The sequence below is a fragment of the Labeo rohita genome, chromosome 17 (assembly GCF_022985175.1).
Source record: "Labeo rohita strain BAU-BD-2019 chromosome 17, IGBB_LRoh.1.0, whole genome shotgun sequence".
NCBI classification, from domain to species: Eukaryota; Metazoa; Chordata; class Actinopteri; order Cypriniformes; family Cyprinidae; genus Labeo; species Labeo rohita.
In genome coordinates, this window is record NC_066885.1 from 3876693 (window position 1) to 3901995 (window position 25303).

At 36.0% G+C, this 25303-nt stretch overlaps 1 protein-coding gene across 1 annotated transcript; it reads right to left on the reverse strand.

Annotated features, from left to right (window-relative positions):
* Nucleotides 1-25303, reverse strand: xkr6a (XK, Kell blood group complex subunit-related family, member 6a). Its single transcript, XM_051133977.1, is given in 4 exon segments — nucleotides 1-8697; nucleotides 11305-11501; nucleotides 24713-24900; nucleotides 24902-25303. Coding segments are annotated over 4 exon segments (1746 nt in total). The 5' UTR covers nucleotides 25295-25303; the 3' UTR covers nucleotides 1-7729.

Consider the following 25303-nt stretch of genomic DNA (forward strand, 5'->3'; position numbering starts at 1 on the left):
CAAGTGATGTAATGCTACATTTCTTCAAATCTGTTTCCGGGAAGAAACAAACCCATCTACATCTTACTCCCTGAGGGGGAGTAAATTGTCAACAAATGTAATTTTTGGATGAACCTTAAATCAATTGATTGATCCAAAAGCATTTAAATGTCAAATAAAGATGCAACAAACAAAAAACAAACACAAATTTATCAAGTAACATTCCCTGCATGTTTAACCAGCCGGTTTGGAGTTCAGATGTGCTTGACTTTCAGTACAGACTGATACATAAACACACAAAACATTCAATTTCACATTCCACAAGGATGCATATAGTAAAATCTAAGATTCAATAATACATACAACAGAGATGTCTTTTACACAGCACACACTTTGACCTCAGACAATTCAGACTCCTGCTCGGAACGACTACGTTGTGTGAATTATACGTGTTGCATGAAATAGAAATCTTCTATATTACATCATGACGTTTGTTGAGATTTTACTCGGTGAAAACGTGAAAAACAACAATCCACGTCTCACCAAAAAACCTGAATAATCATTTGAGGCCATAAGAGAGCTAAAACACTTTATATTCAATATCCAAACAAAACCTGTAGATCTGCCCGACGTTATTTAGATTTAACAAATACAACTTAATCTTTATGCAAGTCCCAATATCATTTAAAGGCTACCATGAAATAGCAATGTTCATGCACTACAGTATATCACACACCTGTTAGTCGAGGTTTAAAAAAATATATAACTATTCGTCAAGAGGAATTTCAGCGTGAATTTATGTGGGAATGAACTGCTGTATTTCCAAATCTAATCACAGGAACCTGTCGTTATTGTGCTGTTCTTTCGTCCCAAACAATTTTATACTTTGAAGTGAATCTGTTTTATGACAAACACAATATTCAGTTTACATTATACACTCAAAACGTACTTTGAGACATGAATAAACATAAAAGGTTTATCATAAATGAAATATTTAGAACATACAAATAAGAAATGTTCCTTTAGAGCATCAGTATTGGTAAAATATATTGCACTGTGCTTTTCAGCATATATATGTACCATATATATATAATATTTATATTATATTGTATAACAAGTTTCTATTTTATGTGAATAAATCATATGTGGGATAAAAATAAAAGTGACATTCCTTCTCAAAGCAGCTTGACTATTTGTACTGTTTGGATACCAAAGAATATGCTTTTGTGTTTGATCAGAAATCGAAAGAAATATTACAACAAAGGTAATATTAATAATCTGAAAGGGTATTTCTGAAACAACTTTGGTTTGGGATCTACAGCCATCAGATGTGACAGCTGCTCTTTATAACACTATATTATAAAGAGGAGTTTCATATAACTTATACTGATAGCTTGCATTGCATTTTACACGGTTTCAATGTAAAAGGGTAGGACTAAGGGTATATGTAAATATAAAGCTTAACCAGTCTATTAAACCTTTAGCTTTTGTGTTTGAGTTTTTGCGTTCTTATAAACTGTAACCGTTCCACCAGTCGTGCTCATAAACCCTTAAGAAATAATTTTTTTAGACATAAAAAAAGAAAATATACCAGAAATACTTAAAACTTAAAGATTTTAGAACATTTAAATCCTGCAAAGCCATTTTTGAGCCTTAAAAAGAACAACAGATTCTTTTGAAGTAAATCCAAATAAAATCAGAGTAAATCAAACTCAAAATATTTTTTTGTAATTGCATAGTCTGGAATTGAGGAACTGCATTTTGATTGTTGAATTTGTACTCATTAACCGTTGTTGTCCATTTGAGCATTGAACCCTATCTTTTCACAATCCTGCTTGAACATAAAGTAACTTATTTACAACATTTTAGAAATACATATTTATGTGAAGCACTTCACAACAAAAAAAAAAAAAGTCAAAAATGTTCTTACAATGAGGTGAAAAACTAACGTTTTCAACCAGGAAAAAATACCTCATCCTCTAATATTTCAGTGCCAAGGAGAGTTTAAAATAATAAAAATAAATAAAACTATATTTGACACCTATTCTAACTGCTAATGTAGCATTACAGGGTTACCAGAAACATTCTATACATAAGCAACACTGTAATGTCTACTGTATATCATATTCATCAAGCAGTTCCCACCGAATCACAAAAACAAAAACAATATAGATAAAAAAACATTTTTCATCTGTACATAACAACAGAAACATACTTCTACTGTACATTATATACAGGACATTTGTGTTCTGTAATTTTTTTGGATGAACAGTCTGATACGTCGATCAGTACAAGGTAAGGCTTTACAAGAACAAATCTATACATTTAAAACTTAATATACAAAATATGGTTCAGTTTTAGCACCTTGAAGATATTGTTCTCATCACAGGTGAAGCAGTACTGGACATCACATACAGAAATGAACATTAGCCCTAACGTCTGCCTCTCGTGCCGAGCTAATAAAGGCCGATGTCTAGTACTGCTTCGCCGCCGTCTGTGGAGCGTCTGTTCCAATGCAGTCACATAACCATGCCAACGCTGGAATGTTTACATCGTCGTTCTGTCGTGTTGCTATGTTACATGTGTTTATGTACAGTTCCATTTACTGCATTGGCACGTTTGAAAGAAAACAAAATAGAAATATTACTGGCATTGTTGTTTGCTGAACTGGTTGCCTTGGCGGTTAGAAGCACCGACGTTTTAAGGCACCACGGGGTCAAATAAATGGGTGGAAAATGGAATAATGGCAAATGAAAATTCCTATCGACATCACAGCCTAATGATGACATCAGAACAGATGCCATCTTTAAGATGTCCGTGATAATCAAGTACAGTCTTAAAAATAAAGCTTCCGAAAGGTTTCAATGAACAGTTCATAAAAAAGCCATTTTCTTTGTCTAAATGTAAAGAGCATTTTCATATTCTAAAATACCTTCATTCTTAAAAATAAAGGTTCCAAAATGTTTTTTTTTTTTTTGTTTTTTACAGCGATGCCATAGAAGGACCATTTACAGTTTCACAATGAACCTTTCAGTGAACAGTTGTTAAACGAACTGGTCAGGCTCCTAGAGAACCAGTTTCCCCCTCGGACAGTTTTCATGGTTGCATTCGCACCGGCAGCAGGAACTCTGAAGCGGCCGACGGCGACGTCTTTTTTTCATGGATGGAGGACGCCGTGATCGGAGCTGTTGTTGTGTCGTGGGTTTTGTGATAACGGAGACTGAATGTAAACACACAATTTACACGACTGAAAGAGCATTAAAACCGGACTAAATCTCCTACGACAGCTTGCAGTGTTTACATCATCGAGGCTGAGGAAAAAAAACACAATGCTGCAAGACAACAGATACGTAAATACCGTAATCAGCGTTTTCCATGTTTGTGGATTAAATGTGTTTACATGGTTTTTTAAAAATGCTGTGTAGCTGCTGTTTCGTATGCGTTTGGCCAATCAGGGTACACTTACGTCTCTGGTAGTTCCTATCCAACTGATTTTTGCCGTAAGAGCGGGCGCGGCCGTTTGCAAATTTTATGAGTCTGGCTTCCAGTCTCATCCACGTCCACCTATTTTTGGCTGTACAAAACATCGTGTTTTGCTGCTTGATACTGCAACTTGGTGCGTCTTACTAATTACTAACTGATTAAAATCTTACGTCTTAATAATTGACCATTTTCAGCAGCAATAATCAGCAAAATATGCGAGTATTGTTCACTTCAGTGGCACTGTTTACATTCAGTGCCACCAATATGGCCAAGTCATGATGCATTGTTAAAAAAAAACAAAAAACTCTATAGCGGCTAATAAACTGGAGGTTTTGGCCATATGCTTACTTCCGCTTTAAAAAGTAAGGTGGATAGAACTGTTTTAGATCTTACTGTGAAGTAGGAGCTAATTTAGTTCCCCCAAATAGAGTTCCTAGAACTAAATACGTTTCTAGTTCCTGCGGTGTGAACGCACCAAAAAAACGGGGACTTCCACCAACAGTTCTAGGAACTATGAAAATGTTCCTGTGGTGAGAAAGCCCCTAAATATTCAAATAATCATAAGCACATTTTTTCCACTATAAAAAACCTTTTGTGGAATGGAAAGATTCCATAGATGTTAACAGTTTTTCATGGAACCATCAATGCCAATAGTGAACCTTCATTTTTAAGTGTAAAGAACATTTTAATGATCTATTAAACCTTTTTTTCCCACTGTTAAGAAGCTTTTGTACAATGAATGTTAAACATTCTTAATGGAACCACAGATTCCAATAAAGAAACTTCATTTTTAAGAGTGTTTTTCTATTATAAAGAACCTGGAAAGGTTCCATGGGTGTTAAAGGTTCTTTATGGAACCAATAAATAAGGCTCTAGTTTAACATAGTGGTATTAGCTTCATTATTATATATTATATCTTATAATAAAATGTATAATAATAAATGCAGAATTTTAATATACACCTGTATAAATAACTGAATGCTGCAATATTGTCTAATACTGTCCATATCAAGGAAGCCCTTGCATTCTCTGACAGTAGCTGTTGAATATTTCAGTTTGACATATTCAAATCTGTCAGAGGAAAATAAAATGCCTGAGTAAACCAAAAATTAATTTTGACTTCATCATTGCAAGTACTGTCTAACAGGACAACAATAATGTTTGAGGTGTTTTCAGCACGGTTATATTTCATAATACAGTCCGCAGCAGTGGAAGCTTGTTTCTAAACCTTGGATGCTCACTGCTTGGTTAGAAGGAGAACTAATCACAGTGTATTAGTGCCCGGAGGAGGCCAATAGGTGCCTAATATTTACAGCACGGATGTGCATGAGTGAAGATGCACCGACGGACGTAGTACGGCACATCTGGCAGCCATCAAAAAACATAAAAACACACTTTGGCAAAACTCAAAATGATAGCATGAAAAGATGCAGGTTTCTCCAGCAAACAACAGTGATCCAGAATGCAGTGGATGAGCGAAATCAAAGCAAAACATGCAGAGAAATCACACACACAGCCTTGAAATGAACGCTGGAGGAGCTGGACTGTCCTCAGGATGACCTATTACTATAGAGTTATATTTGCAGGGAAATCTAAAACATGAATATCTGCACCAGAATACACCTGAGCCACATGTTAATGTGAGGGAAGGGCTAGCAGCAACCAGGGAGGAAGCCGAGTCAAGAGACCCAGTGTTCAAGAGCAATTTTAGGGGATTTTATGCCAATTGGAGCTCTTTCTCCAACCTGGCAAGAACCCTTTTCACCTGCTGGATGCACCTGTATGGCATCTGGTTGTTGGGATCAAAGCAGGCACAATGGAGTCAAGGACATATGTGATCTCCTCTATGTGGTGCACCAAGCCAGTGCTGCTTCAGGTTCACTCTTAAACTGAAAATGGCAATGAATTTTTGTGAAAAGCAAGAGCCATGACACTGGAGACAATTCAAAGTTAAAGGTGCACCAAGAAATTTTTGTATCCCAAACTGCAATGCATTGAAGATGGCAAATGTTGATTAGAAATATGCTTAACATTTATTTTTATAAAATTTTTTATGTTTGACTAAAAATTTACTATTTTACCCAATGTTTGTGAGAGCTATATATATTTACATTTGCTAATGTCAAGTTTTTTTTAATAAATAAAACAATGATTACTGGAGTACATTTTACAAGAAAAACTTCAAAATTCTATGCATCACTGCCATTTCTTTGTGAAATTTACTAGCAAATTTGAAACTGAAAATTGTTCCTAAACCAATTTTTTTTGTACATCTCATGCATTTAAAAAAGCACTGTTTTTTTTACGTGGATCACTTTTAAAAATCACTTAAAAATTACTTGGTGCACTTTTAATAATCCCACAGTGTTCACATGGCAAAATAATCAAAGTAGCACCAAAAATCAAACGGCATGCTTGTAGATAGTAAGAAATAAATGCTTCACTATAAGCACCAATCAGCAAAGATGTTGACCTTTACAGGCGGCTGGATGCACCAATAGCAGAGAGAGACTGTTACAGTAGAGGATGTGATTTGGCTTTGTTTCGCGCTGCGGGCAGCAGCGAGCCCTGTGTGTTGAGGCAATTATCATCCTCTTCTCAAACGATCGCAAAAATCCTCCTATGGTGAGACTCTGCCACGGTTACTTGTGTAAATACACTCAGGTATATTCAGGCAAAGATAACTTCAAATGCCATTAGCTTAGCATCTTGTTGCACCTTAGAATAAAATTAAACGTTAAAAAAGTGACAATTACGTCATTACACATAGGAAAAATATGTGGGCCAGGGTTCCTCAGAGAACCACAGCCACATTTCTGCACCTCACAAGTTTATTACTTGGAATTTTGGATGACGACACTAGACAAACAGATGAGAGTAGTAACTGTATGCACACTATGCAGTCTAAATGCTCGAAAAGAGGTTGAAATAATGGAGATGATCAGTCACACAACGCCACCTTGTTGAGGGTTTTCTGTGCTTATTTCTGATGAGATAAAACATGCGCTATTGTTCACACCGCAGTTGAATCTGGGCTAAATATTATTTGATTTCCACTCACGTGTGAATGCAGTGGCATCGACCAATCAAACTCAACATTCGTTGGTCAGTGGAATGACATTAAACCTTGTAAATACTAATAAATATATAATTTTTAGAATTGCATCTTTTTTTTTAAATTACATTATATAATTTTAAGTGAAAAATTATTGAATTATAAATAATAAAAATAAAAAGCAATAAAATTAAGATATAATTATAATAATATAGAAAAATAAGTAATACATATCATTTAAGAAAATAAAGATTAGAGGCTTGCAGTGTGAACAAAGCCATGAAACAAAAGCATCCCAATAATTGAGGAAAAATAATCTAAAAATCATCAATTCAACGTGCTATTCTCGGTACAAAACTGTTCCTTCAAAACCTCCCATGAGCGGTGTGCTTTTATTATTTAATTATTAATATAAATTCCCACTAAACTTTACAGATGATTCTCAGTGCAATATTAACCATACTTATTGTGCATACTTGAGGGTTTAATGGATCTGAACTGTGCTATAGTCAATGAGGTATTTCTTTTTAATAACCAAAGAATACAATAATCAAGACACTAACAAGCTAAATACGGATTTTAAGGCAAACAGACAATGAATGCCACTTGGATTTTGTCTGACAGGTGGATTCTCGCCTGCAGAGGTCAGTGTAAAGGGGCGCGTACAGCAATTAATTCACTAGAGGTCGCCAAATCACTCTACTGTAGCTAGCTAGTAGAACTCTTACTGAAAATAAATCAGTTATGATTGCATTGTCAATGCAAATCACTCTCTGCAAGTGGAAAAGTCTAGGCTATAACAGACGCTTTTTAAATATAAACCACAACTTGAGCATATCGATCAATGCAAATGTGAAAATAAGCTTTGAAATATCAAATCAGCTAGTATAGATTAATAAAAGTTAAGAACACAAGGAGGTGTTGATGTGGTCAACCGATCTCCATTTTTCCAATGTAATGGTTTCCGCTGGCTGTAAACACCATGACGCATACATATCCCTTCATGGGGACACATTTCTAAACGGATATTGTAAAAAAGAGACAGTATATACATACAAAATATATACACATCTTCTGGAGGCTTTTCACATCAAAGAAAATGTGCAATGCTCGATGCTTACACTCTTTTACACACAAGTACGCATTTATAACCAAAATAGCATGCATTTTGCGAAACGTGGCAGATCTGAAACTAAACGTGGACGTCAGATGTCACAGGGACGACTCGTACTGCAGGAGCTCATACAGCAGCGGTCCGTCCCTGTACCTGATCCCGACAGTGGCGGGCGTGATGAACTGCAGGATGTTTATCGTCCTTCGCAAGCGCCTGTCCACAAAGTGCGCGTCCCAGGCTGGGTAGCGTTTCCTGGGCATGTCGATCTTGATCAGAGGTCCCTCCGGCCGGTAGCGGCCCAAGGGAGTGGTGGGCTCGGGTGAGCGCACTTGAAACACGGGCAGGCAGGTGTCCGCTGAGGCGTCATCCTGGTGGCCAAAGGCCCCCATGGAAGCCCGGGTGGGAGTGGGTTGGGACGCCCGCGGTCCAGGGGTGGGTGCCATGGGCTCGGCCTCCGGGGGTAACGGAAGTCCCCAAAGAAGCTCGGCACAACAGGAGCTAGCTAGCACCCTTATTTTAGGTCCCATCGGATGAAGGAACCCATAGTAGATGCCCATGAAAACCACCCCTGAGGCGAAGGTTAGGTAAACCCCGCAGAGCACCGGCACTGCATAGGAGTCGGTGGTGACTGGGTCTCGGTAGGCGTACCACAGGCAAGTAAGCACCGTATTCTCGGCAAGCACCACGAAGTAGTAGATCACCATGCGGTACCGGGTTCGGCCCTCCTTCACGTTGAACCAGCAGAAGATGTAGACGATGCCCACCACCATGTTGAAGAGCACCTCTTCCCATTTGGACATGCAAAAATCCGTGCCGCCGTGCACAATCCAGAATGCCATGGCGCACCAGTGCACGACCACGAAAATGCCAAAGTAGATGTGGAAGATGGAAGCGAAGAGGGCAAAGGAGAGCACCCGGGAGGATATGGTGAAAAGCCTCCAGAAGATGTGGATCAGTGCGCCTCTGTAGCTCATGCTTTTTTTGTCGTCTCTGGAGTCGCGCAGGAGCTTGTGGTACGAAGCCAGGACCCAGGCCAGCGAGAGTAGGGAGGCAACGGAGGAGACACCTGTGGAGGTGTTCATGATGAGAGACATTCTTCAGTATACTTATAAGCGGGTGGTTCTTAACCACATTCCTGGAGCCCCCCAACACTGCACAGGAACATGGTTGAGAACCACTGTAATAGTCCCCATTTCCACCTGATATTAAGATGTTTTCAGTGATCCCATTACAAGCGATCAGCCGAGACATACTACCGTTTACACCTGGCATTAACATGCATTTTAAAGGCATCTTCTATGACCATTTGTGTTCATGTTTCATCTAGACCAGAGGTGGGCAAGTTCGGTCCTGGAGGGCCAGTGTCCTGCAAAGGTTAGCTCCAACCCTAATCAGACACACTTGAACAAGCTAATGTGTCTTCCACATCACTAGAAAGCTTCAGGCAGGTGTGTCTGATTAGGGTTGGAGCTAAACTATAAACTAGACAAAAGGTTGTCCAAACTAAGTCCTTGAGGGCCACTGTCCTGCAGAGTTTAACCTCAACTGGCCTCAACACACCTGCCTAGAAGTTTCTAGTATGCCTAGTAAGACCTTGATTAGCTGGTTCGGGTGTGTTTAATTGGGGTTGGAGCTAAGCTCTGCAGGACAGTGGCCCTCCAGGACCAAACTTGCCCATCCCTGACCTAGACCAAGAGTGTCCAAACTCAGTTCTGGAGGGCCACTGTCTTGCAGAGTTTAGCTTCAGCTTGCCTCAACACACCTGCTTGGAGGTTTCTAGTATGCCTAGTTAGACCTTGATTAGCTGGTTCAGGTGTGTTTAACTGGGGCTGGAGCTGAACTTTGCCGAAGAGTGGCCCTCCAGGACTGACTTTGGACACCCTTGGTCTAGATCAGGGATAGTCAACTTCGGTTCTGGAGGGCCACTGTCCTGCAGAGTTTAGCTTCAGCTTGCCTCAACACACCTGCCTGGAAGTTTCTAGTATGTCTAGAAAGACATTGATTATCCTAGTTCAGGTGTGTTTAACTGGGGTTGGAGCTAAACTCTGCAGGAAGTTGCCCGTCCCTGATCTAAACCAAGGGTGTACAAACTCAGTTCTGGACTGCAGGTGTCCTGCAGAGTTTAGCTCTAACTTGCCTCAACACACCTGTCTAGTATGCCTAGTAAGACCTTGATTAGCTGGTCCAGGTGTGTTCAATTAGGGTTGGAGCTATACTCTGCAGAACACCGGCCCTCCAGGACTGAAGATGCCCAGCCCTGATCTAGACCAAGAGTGTCTAAACTCAGTCCTGGAGGGCCACTGTCCTGCAGAGTTTAGCTCCAACTTGCCTCAACACACCTGCATGGAAGTTTCTAATATGCCTAGTTAGACCTTAATTAGCTGGTTCAGGTGTGTTTAATTGGGATTGGAGCTAAACTCTGCAGGACAGTGGCCCTCCAGGAGCAGGATTGGACACCCCTGATCTAGACCAAGAGTCCCCAACCCTTGTCCTGGAGATCTACCTTCCTGTAGACTTAAGTTCCAACCCTACTCTGTCACCCCTGCCTATAATGTTGCATTCCATTTGTACTTGGAAGTTGGAAATTCCAATTTCCCGTAGGAACTCTCAACTGACTCAGAACCTTGGAGGGATCACAACAACTCCAGTTTCAGAATCCAATATGGCTGCTCAGTGCATCAACAGAAGTGAAACAGTAGAAATACAATGTTTATATTGAGGACATGATACCATGGCATTATCTGTACAAAATAAAGATTTTTATGCTTTTTAAATCGACTGTTATTGTTAGTCCATCTTGGTTTTCTGACTTCTCTACTGGAACATGGCTCACTTGGGACATTCCCAGCACCGACATCTAACTTTCGAGGTAAATCGAATGCAGCACAATTTTTAGGTAACCCTGAACACCTTGATTACCTGGTTCAGGTGTGTTTGATTGGGTTGAAGATCTCTGCAGGACAATAGCTCTCGTAGTACGGTTGGAGACCCCAGATGTACATGCTCCCTTCTCATTTAAAAAAAAATTGTTGAATAAAGTCACCGTTTTTGTTTTATTTGCACACAAAAAGTATTCTCGTAGTTTCATACAATTAAAGTTGAACCACTGTTGTCACATGGACTTTTTTAAGAATGTCCTTACTACCTTTCTGGGCCTTGAATTTGTCACTTGTGTTGGTGTCTATGCAGGGTCAACAAGCACTTGGATTTCATCAAAAATATCTTAATTTGTTTTCCGAATATAAACGAAGATTTTACGGGTTTGGAACGGACAGGAGGGTGAGTAATTAATGACAGAATTTTCATTTTTGTGTTAACTATCTCTTTAATTTTCCTGAAAACTCATTTAACCACTGGGTAGCAACTACTAGTAAATGTTTCACTAGTCACTAGTGGGTATTACCCATGTATTTTATGTTGTAGAATAAAACATAAAAATATCTTGAGCTTGTGTTAACCACAGACCGTATTTCAGGCATTTAACCAAAAAAATTGACTTCGGGATGATGGAAGCGGAAGTGCAAAAATGCATGTTTCTGGGTTTCAGGACTCAATCCTGGTCTACAGTACTCTATAGATGTCTAGATGATGTAGAGGGATCTGTTTAGCTAGTATTTATCATGCATTCTGAATGTTTACAATTGCAAGTGCAAAACTGCACCAATACACTCACACTGCAGTGTCTCGGCCCGGTTCTTCTGGATCATTATACAGAGTTGTAGCACCAGTTGGGGGGCACTCTCTAGAAACGTCTCCAGCAGCCGGAGCATGTTGACGTCGGCATACTCGTACATCATCGCCCAGTAGAAGCGCCGCCTGTGTTCCTTCTGCCGTCGACTCTGGATACCCAGGTACATCGTGCGGATATACCTGTTCAAAAGATCAAAAAATTACTACAAAAACATATACGCAGTCTGCAATTACCAGAAGCTATCAAATACCCAGCACTATTAGTTGCTCAGTATCTCATCATATTCCAATGACCCATTCCAATGAGATTCATAGCTAATCGTTGTTGCCAAGTGGCTACCTTAACACTGTTGCCGTTGGTTGCTTTTGATGCCCGCGGGTTAAAGCGACCCCAATAACGTCATATTTAGCCCCTGAAATATGAAAAACTTGTATTTTATCCCCAGGATATGATTTTTAATGCGATTGGGCTAGTTTTGAGTAGCAACTGGGCGGGTTTGTTTGTGCAAATCTGGTAACCCTCTGGTCAAAATGAATAACGCACACGTCAAAAATATACTGGCCTTCAAATTTTGACCAGTGAACTTGGAAATGTCTAGTTTTCATTAAAATAGCATCTATTTTTCCAAATGTGCACTTGGCATCACCATCTAACTTCCCATCAAAGCATTTTACCAGAAACGGACATGGTTACAAAACATAAAGGGTCCTTGCTGTCCTCAAAACGTCGGTGCTTAAAAATATGAATAAAAAAATAAATGCATTGATGTATCCTATTAAAACAATTTTGGAATACCACTCATTCAGAAGAGATGTTCAATAAACTGTAGCGTTCGCATGTGCCCATCATTTTCACTGGCTGCTTGAGGCACAGCAACTCTGGACGTGAGTGTGAATTATTTATGTCTATAAAATGAGCTGGAGCACATGGCAGCAGGAGTTTCCCATCAAGGGCAGAGTTATTACATCAGTGTTTCTCCATCCTTATCCCAGAGGACCCAAAGACGACACGTTTTGGACGTCTCATTTATTTGAATTATGCTTATGCTCACTTCAGATCAAATATTTGGGGCAATATTCAGATTGCAACAAAATATGGCTGACAAGAAAGCATCACCGATATACATTTTTAAAATATTTTGCATTCGTTTTTATTTTTGTATTTTGTTTGTTAACTAAATGAACAGGAGAAATGTTGCTGAAATAGCTAAAATAAGTATACTTTATTTTATTTCAAGTAACAAAAATGTTTATTTATAGTTTAATTTTATATAATAACTCTGCACTGCTCACATACTCCAGTGTGTAAAGCTGTGAACACAGACAAAAAGAGTGCGATTTCACACTATACCACATACGCATCTCAGCGATTTCACAGTTTGCATATTAACACTGCATTTATTTACAGTCACTACAGGACATTTCTGCACTATTATGATTAATGGCCAATATTGACTGTATGCAAACAAACAGACAACCTCTTTGTGTTGATATATAGCCAGTGGATACCGCACCGCCTAAACCGGGATATTAAAGCCTCTGCGATCCAGCAGACTTCAGGCATGAGTCTAACGCCAGTCAGAAAGAGTTATATCTCAAATCTCTCTAAAAGTACCACAGGAAGTCACTCAGTGAGCAGCTTTTATTTTATTAGCTTTTATATGTTTCCAGCTGAATGAGTCACCGTACGCAGCTGTGCCACTGATATTGACCCAGATGGGATGGAAATGGGTGCAGGTTACAGTAATGTTGGGTTTCATGACATCCAAGCTGTTTCCCGTGTTAATCGATACTGCCTTAAAAGCATAGAGTGCATGTACTAAAATCACTGTATGAAAGCTGATAAATGTAGCCACAAATTCATAGGATGTACTGTGACATACAGTTCAATATTTTAGTAGCAACATTTGTGAAATAAAGAAGTGTCTTATGCTCAACAAGGCTGCTTTTATTTGATCAAAAATACTAAAAATTTCCAAAATATTTAACAATTTCAAATAACTGTTTTCCATTTGAAAAGTTTTTTAAATGTAATTTATTCCTGTGATCAAAGCTGAATTTTCAGCATCATTACTCCAGTCTTCAGTGTCACATGATCCTTCAGAAATCATTCTAATATGCTAATTTGCTGCTCATGAAATATTTAATATTATCAGTGTTGGAAACAGTAACATTTTTGTGGAAACCATGATTTTTGAAGATTTTGTAAACAATTTTTATTAGAAAAAAAGAGAAAAACTAGCTCTACAGAGGCGAGAATATAGATGTTCCGTATTAATGCAAACTATCGATCTCTAATATCATAGTCTCCATTATACAAGCAACAAAACTATGAATTAAAATAAACATGCCAGCACATCGATCCACATAGAGCAATAATCTTTTCCAAAGTCTAAATACAGACAAACAGAACTAAAGATTTGCATTCTATCTATAAGTGTTACATCTTAGATGAAAGATTCACATTCCTGTGAAATCCTGGAGTTTTCCTGCCAAATCCCTCCTAGGGAATACTATGAAAAAAGGATTTCCACTGTTTCATATCATCCAACAAACATACGGAGAAAGACAATGGGAAAATGACTGGGAACATTATGCATGCATGTGATATGCCAGATCTCACTTCGCAGCACTTCCAAGGCGCAAAGTACATTTTTAACATAAAGCAAGTTGTAAGAGGTGGTGAAACGTAAAACATGTTTTTGCTTTAGTAATACAGAAACAAAAGTAAAGTGGAAAATAAAGAGACAGAGAGGTAGACTTACACTCATCTCGCCTCGTTCCAGAAGCCTCTTTCTTTCTGTCTTTCTCTCTGTGAGCGAGTAAACCTCCCTGTCCCAAACCAAACTGCTTCTGTCTAGATCATCAGTCCATCAGGGAAACTAAAGCAAAACAAACAGAACATAATGGAGTCATGAAATGAGAATGGGGTGAGGGAGAACACACAACAACCAAACTGCAACAGAATTATGGGATCGAGCAGACATCAAATGAAAATGGGTAAAATGACTCCAAACAAGGCATAAATTAGAAACTTGTAAAGCGGAGGGACAGACATGCTTTTCAGAATGAGAATTCTGGACTTGAATACTAGCTTTACCAGGAAAGTCCTATATCTCTCGGCAGTTGTGTTTCTCTTGAATCGCTAAAGAAATTCAACATATTGCAGAAGGTTAATATATGCATGCATATGCATATATTTACAAAAACAAAATATGAATAGTTTCATAAGACGATAAAATGGCTATAGCATGCAAACATGTTTCCACAAAACAATAAAAAGAAAAAAAGGCAATTGTGACTTTTTCTTTATTCAAAATAATAACTCTCATTATTCAAAACTCAGAATTATGAGATATAAAGAGAACTGCATGATATAAACTCAGAATTCTGACTTTAAACTTTTGAATTGAATTTTTGCAATCACTTTTTGTTTTTGCGAGAGAATATAAATTAAAAAATTAAAAAAGGAAACACAACTTTTTAACTGGCATTTTTCTCAGAATTGTGAGTTTATATCTTGCAATTTTGAGTTTACACTACCAGTCAAAAGTTTTTGGACAGTAAGATTTTTAATGTTTTTAAAGATGTCTCTTTTGCTCACTAAGCTTGCATTTATTTGATCCAAAGTACAGCAAAAATAGTAAAATTTTGAAATATTTTTACTATTTAGAATAACTGTTTTCTATTTGAATATATTTTAAAATGTAATTGATTCCTGTGATTTCAACGCTGAATTTTTAGCATCACTACTAAAGTCGCATGATCCCTTAGAAATCATTAAATCATTATAATGTTCTGATTTGCTGCAAAAAAAAAAAAAAATATATATATATATATTATGTTGAAAACAGCTAAGTAGAATTTTTTTCAGGTTTCTTTGATGAAAAGAAAGTTCAGAAGAACAGCATTTATCTGAAATAGAAATCTTTTGTAACATTACAAATGTCTTTATCATCACTTTTAATCAATTTAAAGCATCCTTGCTAAATAAAAGTATTAATTTCTGTAATTTCTTTACCAAAAAAAAAAAAAAAGTAATCTACTCAAAGTAATCTGATCTACTCAAAGAGTCCTGAAAAAAAAAAACAACACTCAACTGTTTTAAATATTGAAAATAATAAATACAAAAATGTTTGTTGAACAGCAAATCAGCATATTAGAATGATTTCTGTAGGATCATGTGACACTGAAGACTGGAGTAATGATGCTGAAAATTTAGATTTCATCACAGGAATAAATAACATTTTAAAATATATTCAAATAGAAAACAGTTATTTTAAATAGTAAAAATATTTCACAACATTACTGCTTTTGCTGTATTTTGGATCAAAAAGTGGAAGCTTGGTGAGCAGAAGAGACTTCTTAAACAAAAACTTACTGCCCAAAAACTTCAACCTTAACTCAAAAAAAAAAATTGCCTCTAAAAAAACAAGTGCCTCTACTTATATTTTTGCATAAGCTCCAAGGCTTCAAAGGCTTATTTTCACATGGAATACACTTTTACAATGGTGTATAATTTGTAAACGAACACATTTTGAATTTGCATCACATAAGCAGCTCCATATGCATGGCTTTTTTGATGAGGTAAACTTGCTTGCTGCCTCACCTGGTACAGCATTGCTCTTGCAATGCAAAGCATGTGGGTACAAGTCCTGTGAAACACCAGTAATGATAAAAGAGCTCAAAGGCTTAAGCAACCTTCCACAAATTAGATTTTCTTTCACGTTTGTTTTGTTAACACTATTAGTGAGCTTTAGAGTGGGTTTTATTGTTAATTGTTATGATATTTGACAACAAACTGAGAAATAAAAAAGATTTATGTTCTCAATGTTTCGGACAAATTTAAACGCAACGGTAGCGTCATTCTTTCACTAGACATTTCACTTTAAAAAAGTGCAGAAGAAACAAAACATAATTTTGCAGAAATGCCACAAGCATGTTTTTCTAATGAGCCTGAGCCTGAGTTGGAAAAAATGTCCCATAAATTCACAACAAAATCTATTCTAGTTATAGAAATGTTGCAGGAAATGACAGTCAGTCATTAATCACAAAACAACTCCCTTCAGGGTGATACAGTTATTATCATAACTGTACATTATCCCTCAAACATTTATCAACAACACAATATGACATGATACTAAGGCCATGAAAAAGAGCTAAAGCAAATACTGTGAGGAGGGTCAGAATTCACGGGTGCTTGTTAAAGCAAAAATTGTTGGCATTTTTCGATGTGCAATAATTCATTTTATATATCTAGGCCAGATATGTAAAATGCACATACAAAAATGCCCCGCAAGTGAATTCTTTTCTAGGCCTACGTATATTGCATAAAATATCAGCTCGAAAAACACTGAATAACACTCTAAAAACACTGTGACAACTGCAAAACAGCAAATACATTCAAATGCATGGTGACAGATTCCAGCAGAGACCTGCATAATTCAACACAAGGATTGGCAAGTGATTTCAAATGCTTTCCAGCAGAGCATTTATTCCGTTATGATATGTTATACATTATTTAAAGATAATTTTGCTGTTTGATATTTATTTAATTTGTCTCTTAGTTCTAAAACTGTATGTCACAGTCAAAATTGTAAAAAGTTTTGAATAACATTTAAATTATGCATGCTGGCATACACCAGAGAGTTTTCCCACATGCAGAGACAAGTGTCTCTCAATGTCAGGAAATAAGACAATGCTCATTTTTTTGGATTTGTTTCTTACAAACACACAGCTTTTGGCTTCTCAAGACGTTAACTGATGGAGTGGTGGACTGGAGTGGTGTGGATTACTTGTGGATTATTGTGATGCTTTTATCAGCTGTTTGGACTCTCATTCTGATCGCACCCATTCACTGCAGAGGACCCATTGGTGAGCAAGTGATGTAATGCTACATTTCGCCAAATCTGATGAAGAAACAAACTCATCTACATCTTGGACTGGAGTCTTGTGTATTACTTGTGGATTATTGTGATGTTTTTATCAGCTGTTTGGACTCTCATTCTGACGGCACCCATTCACATCCATTGGTGAGCAAGTGATGGAATGCTACATTTCTCCAAATCTATTCTTGGATGGTCAGAAGGTGAATAAACATTAACCCTTTTTTTAGTTTTGAGTAAACTATTCCTTTAAAATATGCAAGTCTACAGTAGATTGTCTGGATTTTTGTGAAACAAGAAAATTTGACGTTTGCTCCTTCATTTGACCCCTAGATGAAGTACTCAGACGCTATTTCCAGCGAGTGCATCATGACTAAGAGAAAGAACCTGCTGAGACACTGTAAACTCTCTCTCTTTCTCTTCTGGAGAGCTGTTACTGAAACTCCCGCAGGGAGAATAGATTCAGTTCACAGGCTTTATGCTTTTACCCTGAAAATTTCACAGATTGTGCCTGCAATCAATAATTGAACAACTTTAACACTGAGGCTTGTGTGCAACTCAGGTTCTCATAGCAGAATCTTTTATAAGGAAATAGTCTAGGTTTAGTTCATAAAAGCTTTACAATTTAACAGTCTGTTGAGCAGTTAGCAATACAATCTGAGGAAACAGACTTTAAGACCTGTTTTTCAGCTACTGAGACATGTTTCTGAGCATTGATTACAGCGGGGTGATCATGACAACATCTAAAAGTCAGATGCACTATGAAAACATCCTGTAAATTTTAGATCATAACAAAATGTCTCACTTTCTGAATTTATGCAACTTTCAGAAATCAGCCAGATGAATATTCTGGTCTTTACAGAAGTAAAAAAAAATAAAAACAAAGATTGTTTAATACTAACAGTCTGCACACAAAAACATCAAATTATTATAAAAGAATTATAAGAAAATGCATGATACTATAACATTAGTTAACAGTAGATTCTCAAAGTAAAGTATTTTCTGTCTTTCAGTCCCTGAAAGTTACTCGCTATCCTGCAAATCCCATTTTCAATTTTCTGTTTGATATTTTTAGTCACAGCTGCAGAACGAATACAACAGTCTTAATCCTTATGAACACTCATACATGCACAGGCAGGAACTATAGCTGCAATCGTCTCTGAAAGTCCAATAAATCTAATTCCCCAATAAAAAGAAACAATAGTTGAGGCTCGCAGTTATCTGAAAGGTTAAACGGATGATAGAGGATTATATGGCTAAGTAGATGTAAGAGCTACTCAGGTTTAGAAGCTGAACACATTATTAAATTAGAAATATCCCTGTGAATATTGACCGTTTCAAACTGATTTCATTTCTACATTCATATCAAATTCATGTTAGTGTCATCAAGATTCTATAGTTTATAATTTTCTATTTTTCATTTTAATTTTAGTTAACATTTTAGTCATTTTGTTGTGTGTTTTTGTAAGTTTTAATAATTAATCATTTTTACATTGTTTTAAAAAAATAGTTTGTATTAATTTTTATTTCATTTTTAGTACATCAAATTAAACAATTAAAATGAGAAATGCTGAATTGGCAATAATGTCAATTTTGGTAATTTTATTTTAATTCAGTTAATGTTTATTTCAAGTAACAATTTTTATGGTTTTCATTCTAGTTTTAGTTAACTATAATAACCCAGATGCATGTTCTTGTCTTGAATAATAACAGATTCAAAAAAATAACTGATTCAGATAAAAAGATCAATATTTTAATAACTTTCCGGGGAAATTAAAAATGTTGAATGAAATAAAAACTTAAATATAAATATAAATATATTTTATTTCAGCTAGTTGCCAAAGCAAATTTTAACATGAAGTACTAAAATTAAAAACAGAAATAAAAATTAATAAACAACAAAATTACTAAAAAAAAATTAAATAAAAGTGGAAAAAATTAAAATGTAAAATTTATATATAAAAAAATTATTAAAAGCTATAACAGTATATCACTAATAATGGTAACACTTTAAAATATGGTGTCATTTGTTACCATTTAATGTTAATGTATTAACTAAGATGAACGAACAATGAGCAATACATTTATTACACTATTTATTAATCTTGATTAATATTAGTTAATAAAAATACAGTAGTTCATTGTTAGTTCATGTTAGTTCACAGTGCATTAACTAATGTTAACAAACAACTTGTGATTTTAATAATGCATTAGTTAATTAGTTAAATTTACATTAATTAAGATTAATTAAATACTGCAGATATATTGTTCATTCTTAGTTTATGGTGTAGTTAACTAATGTTAACTAATGAACCTTATTGTAAAGTGTTACCAAAATAACCATTAAACTAATACTGCATATTTTGGAAAAAAAAAATAATAATAATAATAAAATGCATTAATCTTCATTCTTCATCGTTATTTGACCTAGCTTTCTTATAAACCTGGGATTGTACACTATGAAAATACCGTTTGGCTCTGTGAAACCGTCACTTATGTTTCTATTTTAAATTGCTTTGGATAAAATGCGTAACTGTAAACTGGAATGGGACAAAGATTCAAAGAATTTTAACATCAAAAACATTACACATATCACCTATAATTCTCATGCTATAAGCAACTGGTACTCTTTCCGTAGAAGGTCTTTCTGTTGTATTTCTCATGTCATTCTACAGAAAGAGCCTGAGCAAAATAAATAAACAATGTACAAATGCTGAACATTAAACAAGGTAAAGGTTGCACAAGTGGGTGGACTAAAAAACATGAAAGCAGGGATCCAGTGTGTAGAGCAGCTGCGTCTGTCTCGTCCCAGGAGCCGCTCGGCCTGCGGTTAAGTGGAGGCAGTAAAAGCCCAGCAACGGGCCGGTGAAAGGTGTGAGCTCTGGGGCTCGGGGTGACTGAAAGTGCACTGAACAGATACAGGAGAATTCAGGTCAGTGTGTCAGTGCCAGCATCTACAGACACACCAGATGCTGGAGTACAGATCATGCCTGTGTAACAGGACCGCATGGACCCATACTTTACCCATTTCATTAGGACGTTGTCCAGAGGGTTAATAACAGATGCTAGAATGCAAATTAGGTTTTTGTGTTCCCTTGCTAGGTGAATTACATTAGGCTGCTACACTTGGTGGTTTCACACTGGTTCTGCAGTCAATGCTCAAGTCTTTGTTATATTCTTGTCTTTAGACATGGCTCAGCTTTTTACAATGCAAGTCTGGGATTTCGCCCATTTTTATTTTAAGCAAAATCTCCATAACTAGCTAATTATTTGAGGAACCATTCATGCACAAAATCACACACCGCAAAAAAAAAAGATTTTCTTTTTCTTACTCAGTATTTTGTCTCGTTTTCCAGTACAAACATTTTCAAATAACTTGGCACGTTTTTTTCCCAAGAACAAATATCTGCCAAAAATTCTAGTTTAATTTAATTTAGTTTTACTGATATTTTTTCTTGTTTTGAGCATAAATTCACTTACCTTTAATACATTTCTCAGAAAACAAGACTTATCTTAAATCATTTTACATGTCAAGTAAATGTATCTTGATTTAAGATTGTTTAGATATTTGTACAGGAAAACAAAACAAAAATAGATTTTTTTTTTTTTTTTTTTTTTTTTTTTTTTTTTTTTTTGGGACCAGTTTTTAGGGTTAGACTTGTCTGTTCAAATCAACTCCAAAAACACTGTAAAAAAAAAAAAAAACAAACAAACAAACAAACAAACAAATATATATATATATATATATATATATATATATATTTTTTTTTTTTTTTACGTGGTTAAAAAAAACTACTGATGTACATTAGGCCTAATAGTTTGTTAAAATCAGTAACTCCAAATATAAATAATAAATTGTATTATTTATTATTATTTATTATTTTTTTGTAAAAATATTTTATTATGAATAATTACATTGAAATAATATTTTATTTTATTTTATTTTATCTTATTTTATTAATGGTTAGGCCTATTAGTTTGTTCAAACAATTAACTCTAAATACACTGTAAAATAAATAAATAAATAAACATGTCAAAAAAAATGTCAAGCTGTCAAAAAAAAAAATATTAAAGTAAATTAGGCCTACTAGTTTGTTCAAATCAGTAACTCCAAAATAAATTTATTTATTTATTCAGTTTTTCTACTTAAAAATAAATATATTTAATTCAATGCGTTACTTTATGTTTCTTACCATTTTTTTCTTGTTAAATTTACTTACAGTTTCTAAGTGAAAATTGTTTTACAACAGCTTTTTTTGTGCAAAACATCACAAATTAAATCCTCTATGAAAGCACCAAAATGTATTACTACTACTATTATTATTATTATTAAACCAGTATGGGAAAAACTTTTTGAGCTTAAAAAGGAGTGTCCAGGCCAAAATATGCAGCCAAAAATAATATGTATAAAAAACCAAATACAACTAAGACCAGCATGGAATACTGAAAAATTAAACAGCAGACAAGAGGAAAAAAAACATCTTGGAGCTGTTGATTAATTCAAGTCATATGTTAACATTAGGGTCCAAAAGTCCTCTTGGTAACATTGAGAACATCATTTTCTCAATTCTACAAGCCCAAATGTCACAGAACAACAACTGGACATGATCTGCATGTGTCAACTAAATGCATGGAAGGGCTGAAAGGATTCTCATGCTGAGAGAGCTCAGAGTCAAGCTGGGGTCTTACACTCTGAACACCGCAATCAGCCCTCATCAGTGTTAGATCTCTGCCAAGGGAAGCATATGTGCATCCAGAGAGCGTGAGCGCTGCCGCCACCGCCGCCGACGGGGAACAAATTCTCTGCCTGCGCCTGTCAGCGTCTGGTCACCCCTGAGCCCGACAGATGATCTTAACCGGCGTGACAGTCAACTAATTGTCTTATTCAGGCCTGCAGACACTGAGTACATTTCCTGTCGCCCTGCCGATGAAGCCAAGCATCAACAACAAGCTATTCTTACATATCACTGGATACAGGTCACAGAGCCGTATGGAGCTAATCACAGGCGATTATCCATATTGAACAGAACAGTGCGCAAAAATTATGATTTATTACTTGGAAATGCTGTAATCTGATAACTGGATTGACTGAAAAATCATGCAGCCAAGAATCCTTCTCTAATTTAATCATTTCTATGAAAATGCTATTTAAAGTAAATGTTCTACTTTATTTAACCAACAGACTAAACTATGGCAGAAAATAAAGCAAAAGGAAATTAGATGAATTTCACAAAAAAATTTGTCAGCAACATGTTTGCACCACTATATTTATTATTATTATTATTATTATTATTATCATTATTTATTATTATTTTATTTAGTGAAAATTAAGCACATTTTACCCCCAGAATCCCCACAATAATTTAATTGCCATTATTTTAATGCAGAAAACAGAAAAAAAACAAGAATTTATAACATTTAAAACTGTACACATTTTATAAACTCTTATAATTTTTAAATTCTCCTAAAACATTTTTTTCTAAAACAAAAAGTCTAATTTATTATTATTATTATTATCATGTTATTAATTTAGTGACAATTAAGCGCATTTTAGCCCCAGAATCCTTAATAATTAATTTAATTAGCATTATTTTAAAGCAGAAAAAACAAGAATTTATAACATTTAAAACTGTAAAAAAAAAAAAAAGTAACTTTTTTCTAAAACAAAATAAAGTCTAATTTTAATATTATTATTATTATTATTATTAAGAACAACAACAATTTAGTGACAATTAAGCACATTTTACCCCCGGATTCCCCACAATAATTTAATTGGCATTATTTTAATGCAGAAAACAAAAAAAAAAAAACAAACAAACAAGAATTTATAACATTTAAAATTGTACACATTTTATAAACTCTTATAAATTTTCAATTCTCCTAAAACATTTTTTCTAAAACAAAAAGTCTAATTTATTATTATTATTATTAACATGTTATTAATTTAGTGACAATTAAGTGCATTTTAGCCCCAGAATCCTTAATAATTAATTTAATTAGCATTATTTTAAAGCAGAAAAAAACAAGAATTTATAACATTTAAAATTGTTGAAATTTTATTAAATTTTCCTAAAACAAAATTAAGTCTACTTTTATTGTTTTTATTAATAACAACAACAATTTAGTGACAATTAAGCACATTTTACCTCCAGAATCCCCATGATAATTTAATTAGCATTTTTAATGCAGAAAAAAAAAAAACATTTAAAATGATACATTTTATAAACTTTTTTTAAAACAAAATAAAGGCTAATTTTATTATTATTATTATTATTACTAATAACAACAACAACAACAACAATTTAGTGACAAGTAAGCACATTTTGCCCCCAGAATCCCCACAATAATTTAACTGGCATTATTTTAGATTTAGAAAAACAAGAATTTATAACATTTAAAATTTTATACATTTTATAGATGCCTCTATAAATTGTCAATTCTCCTAAAACACATTCAATTTTTTTTTTTCTAAATTATATAAAGTCTAATTTTATTATTAATAATAAATTATTATTAATATTACGATATTCATTTAAAGTCAATTAAGTGCATTTGACCTCACCAAAACCCCACAATAATTTAATTCATTAATTTATTGCTGAAACACTAAATATATTACTAAAATTGTAAAATACTTACACATCACGTTTTATTTTATGCATTTTATACTGACTGTAATTTAAAAAAAAAAATCATATTGTAATAAGAAATATTAATGATATGCAAAAAGAATATGAAAATAGTCATTACAATTTGGGAGTAAATTGTGATTACATGTTATATATAATAATTTGGTGAGATTTACTCGACTTTACGGAAAAATTCTGTATTTAATTATTTTCAGATAAGCACATACAAGCCATAAGTTATAATGTAAATACTGTTCCAGTATATGTTTACAAAACACTATCGGTCTCTCCTCAGGCTGTGTCTTGATGACATGTTTATTATCCTCCACTTTGAATGCAAATGCTTCATATTTAGTTCTATTCAACTGGAGACAGAAGCTGCACAAAACATCCTCTCACACGCGAGACACATCAGCCCAAAGCAACCCCTCACCAGAACACACATGCTTCTCAATCAGCATGAAATATGACCTTGGCACGGCTGTAATATTGACAACATCCTGAAAGTGCAAGCAACATCCTACAAGATCAAGCCCCAAGCTGGATGCAGCAAAACCAACCCAAGCAGACCGAGGTTTGTTTTCCTCTTGCAGAGGTCATTCAAGTAAATTAATTACAAGCTCTATCGATTTCACACTCTCCAGCCCAAAGTGAGCCCGTCATTCTGCTGAAATGAACTGTTTGGCACCGTTACACAGATGGTTAGAGGACACCGGACGAGCCATAAAAGCGAGAGAAAGAAAACATGGTGTTTCAACCGAGCTAGACTGCCCGACTTGATGGATAAACAAGGCACCATATGATGCATCCTCACGCAGTCGCTCAGTGTGCAGCATCACCTCCGGAGTCTGATCTGTGCATCACTTCAGCGTCTTACCTCCACACTTGTCCCATCTGAAGGATGTGCACACAAGCATGCCAGATCCAAATGGAGATCACACAGCACCTGTCCCTGCCGTAGATGCGCGAGCTCAGATCCGCCGTGGCTTTTCGGCTGAGCCCCTCCACGGCCCCGAGCCCGCCGCCCGTGTAATCCTGGACGAACCACCTGAAGCTGAGGATCTGGAACCAGCACCGACGGCACCAGCACGAAGAACAGCGTGAGCCCGAACCACAGATAGTCCCGTTTGGAGTAGTAGTCCAAGGCCAGCCACAAGTCCGTGCCGACGTCCCAGAAGAAGACGAGCAGCGCCAGGACGATCCAGAGGCAGTCCAGCCACAGGCGCTCCTCCGGCTGCTGATGCTGCGGCCGCCTGAATCCTCCTCCGGCATCCCTGTCGCCCAGCAGCGACTGCAGACACGCGCTCCTGCAGCCCCAGTAGCACGACGACGAGTTGCAGCAGTGGCAGATGTGTATGGCCGCGCTGTCCAGCGCATCCTCGTCGCCGGCCGCCTCGTCCAGGTTGTGCAGCTGGGCGAAACCGGTAACGACCCCCACGCCATCGGATTTTGCTGCCATCTTGCTCTC